Genomic DNA, 3,741 nt, shown 5'->3' with positions numbered 1-3,741 from the left:
AAAATTCACCAGTAATGTCTCCGTTTCTCCTTATCTCCTCTCGGATTCTCGCTTTAACTCTAACACACAAATAATTTTTATTGTAAAAATTATTTGTGTGTTAGAGTTAAAGCGAGAATCCGAGAGGAGCTAAGGAGAAACGAAATGGTGTGTTCGTTTACTCCCAATTCCAAAGTGGAGGGAAAAGAAATCATTGTTACAATCACATGGCAGCAGGTTGTACATACCGGATTGATCCTATGGAGTCCTTCATCGGCAATGGCTGCCGCCTCAGTGTATACCCTGCTACAACAGCAAATGAAACGTACGATAGCTCTTTAATTCTGTTTAAAATCCATTCGTCATTTTGAGTATCTGACTAGATTTAGATTCTTTATTTAAAAAGCATTAAATGCTAATAACATAACTATGTAATACTTATTTTCAAATGTCAACATTAGTGGACAAACAAATACAAGTTCATATTTTTTCTTTGTACTTTCCTGAATGCTGTTTCACAAGATTTAATAAATACTATCACATGCCGGGCTATCTTAATGCTAGCAACATTTCTACTATGTCATTTAATTAAAGCCTTAAATCCCATTTCTTAGACCTTCTCTATTTCCACAAATCGATTGCGTTTATATTGGTCTTCATAGCCAGATATGAATCGTAGTCTTCCTTCATATTGTAAATCTATAATAGTTTGTACTAGGGGAGGATGATCATTGCCTAGTTCTAGCCACATTTTGCCGCCAGGCTTTAAGTGTATACAAGCGCAATCAAATACTAAACGGGCGATGCGCAGGCCATCTGGGCCACCATCTAAGGCATTTAAGTTCTCATACCTGGAAATAAAAGAGATTGATAAGAAAATTTCTGCGAATAACAAGCTGGACAAATTATTCAAAATTCCGCAGATTATTTTGGTTAAAAGAATTAGCACCCATTTTCACCATATCTGATTAGTTGTAACCGAAAATTACACCAAGTATACAACTGTAGATGTAAAAAGTTTCTATAACTCAAATCGTATTAAAACTGAGCCCTCTAGGAATTAAGGAAGTCAAATGTGGCAAAGCTATTGTAAAACTATAACTCAATTAAAAACGTGCAAATTTCGGCAGGGCCGTATCTTGGGATTTAAAAAGTTTCTATAACTCAAATCGTATTAAAACTGAGCCCTCTAAGAATAAAGGAAGTCACATATTGCAAGGCTATTGCAAAACTATAACTCAAGTAAAAACGTGCTAATTTCGCCAGGGCCGTATCTTGGGAACTCACTATCATGGATTCGGCTTAAACTTAGTTGTGCATGGGTACTTAACGTAAATCATTTCTACAAATCAACCAAAAATTCAAACGGTCGGTTTATATGGGAGCTATATAAGGATATATCCCGAGTTGGTCAATACTGGATATCGGTCAATGGAAATTGGAAGTCATAATAAAACACTGCCTGTCAAATTTCATCCAAACCGGATAACAATTGCGGGTTCCAAGGGCTCAAGTTCTCAAATCGGGAGATCAATTTATATCAGGTTATAAACCGATTTGGAATGCACGGTTGTTGGGAGTCAACAACGGGGGCTCAATATGTAAAATTGGGATGCCGGTTAAAGTCAGAGCTTTATCACATTATTTACTATTTTCACCGTACTTGGCATGGTTATAGGAAGTCAAAACATCCTGCAAAATTTCAGCCAAAGCGGTTAGTAAAATCGTCTTCCAGGGGCGCGAAATTTCCAATCGGGAGGCCGGCTTATATGGGAGCTATATCCAAATATGAAGCGAACCAGATGGACGAACATGTCTAGATCGATTTAGAATATCAAGAATATATATTCATACTTAATGGGGTCGCAGGATAATATTTTGAGGTGTTACAAATGGAATGACTAGATTAGATTAGTATTATATATACAGAAAGCTTGTCTTCCTCTTCTTTTGACATCTTTAAGCAACACATCCTAAACGTAACAACTGTGCAAACCGCAGGTATTTGGTCTATGTATACTGCAAATTCAAATTTTGCCCATGAACATTCCATTTAGGAACAGGAGAAAACTTCTCACAAATCACTGAGCTATCCGATTCAAGTTTAAGCTCGATTATAAGAGATCTCCTTTTTATAGCCAAGTCTGAATGGCGTGCCTCATTGCGACAACTCTTTAGGGAGAAGCTTACATGGCAAAGTACCTAATAGATGTCGCCCACTGAAAATTTTTTAAGGTCTTCTAGCTAGGATTTGAATCCAGACGCTCAGCCCCATACGCGGACATGCTAACCTCTGTCCTACGATGGCCTCGGTGGTCTTAGTATACTACCCTTCTCATATATCATCTCTTAAAAGTTTAATACAGTTACGTTTAAGTTCCATTGGAACATGGTCAGAGATGGTGAAAATGGCCGTTCTTCGGTTAGTAAACACCACACCATTTTGCTGTTAGTAAGATTAGTTTTGAACACATTTAGGGTATTACTAAAAGGAAAATTGGATCTTACAACTTCACTTCCGGCTGTAACAAAGGAAACTCTTCCGACTTCACATAAGGCGGATTAGAAATGATAAGATCGAATTTTCGTCCTTCCAACTCTTTGGGCAAATAATCATTTTCGGCCGTTGTATGATTGTACACCACAAAACGGTCTTGCAAATTCAACATTTTGGCATTCTCCCAAGCCAAAGCAGTGGCAGCCTTGCTGCGTTCTACAGCAGTACTCTTAATGTTGGGCAAAGCATGCAGTATGGCCAGCGACATGGCTCCAGATCCACATCCCACTTCCAACATATCCAATGGCTCCTTATAGTTGCGATAGATATTAATCACTTTCGATACGAATTCTTCAGTCTCTGGTCTGGGTATGAATACTGTAGGCGATGTTTTCAAGGTAATGTCCATGAAATCCCATTCTCCCACAATATGCTGTAGAGGCATGCGTGCACATCGTGCCTCACACAAACGTTCAAACTCCTGCAATTGGTCTTGGTTGAATTGCACATCATGATATGTCTTCAATGTATTCTAAAGCAGAAAGTTAAAAACGAGCAAAATAAGTCAAAGTGGTTGGCAGGTATTACATAAAAGTAACAACAATAATCTAATTAGGCACTCACAAATTTTCTCTGCAACACCTTGGCCACGATACATTTCAAATTAAAATCGATATCCCCCACTCCGTTTGAACGTAATTTTTCATCCCAGCCTTCCAAGGCCTTTGAGACATAGATTTTTTGCTCTGAGCTTTGCTTCGTTGTCCAAGCGGCTGCCGTTGGGGTTATTTGTCTTGGAGTTGTCCTTGAGAAGTGACGCAATTGCTGCGTCATCAATTTGTACATTTTGAATAAATTTTAATTGATAACTTTATCACAGAAGCAAAACCGTGTTTATTTGTATAGTTGAACGGCAACTAAGTTGCAAATCGGCAATTTTAATTGTTTCCCCGTCGTGCCAAATAAGCAAATGTCAAACTTTGTTTTGGTTCTCTAGCCTACCATAAATAGCGTAGTGAACCATAAACGACTGGCAAAACAGTTCACAGGGTGACACAACATGAAATAAAGATTTTTCGGCATGAAGGCTGGTACTATGTTCGCTTTTCGCAATATATTTTCATGATTAGAGCTGCGTATGCACCTCTTGCCACAATTTTCGGTTATATCCAAGGCGGAATTAAAAAGGTGGGCTCACGTTGGCAAGATGGCGGATTGCACCGTATGATTTGTGGTTGTTGTACAAATGAGACCACCTTCAAAAA

At 38.4% G+C, this 3,741-nt stretch overlaps 1 protein-coding gene across 1 annotated transcript; it reads right to left on the bottom strand.

The window, feature by feature from the left end:
* Positions 1–316: 316 nt before the first annotated feature.
* Positions 317–3,456, bottom strand: LOC106094955 (MTRF1L release factor glutamine methyltransferase). Its single transcript, XM_013262199.2, has 3 exons — positions 3,101–3,456; positions 2,488–3,008; positions 317–830 (listed from the first exon to the last, which is right to left on the bottom strand). The coding sequence occupies exons 1-3, from the start codon at positions 3,320–3,322 to the stop codon at positions 590–592; spliced, it is 984 nt and encodes a 327-aa protein (XP_013117653.1). The 5' UTR covers positions 3,323–3,456; the 3' UTR covers positions 317–589.
* Between the last annotated feature and the right edge of the window lie 285 nt (positions 3,457–3,741).

The sequence above is a fragment of the Stomoxys calcitrans genome, chromosome 3 (assembly GCF_963082655.1).
Source record: "Stomoxys calcitrans chromosome 3, idStoCalc2.1, whole genome shotgun sequence".
Lineage (NCBI taxonomy): Eukaryota > Metazoa > Arthropoda > Insecta > Diptera > Muscidae > Stomoxys > Stomoxys calcitrans.
Note: the sequence above shows the minus strand (reverse complement) of the source record. Positions and strands in the feature narration are given on the sequence as shown.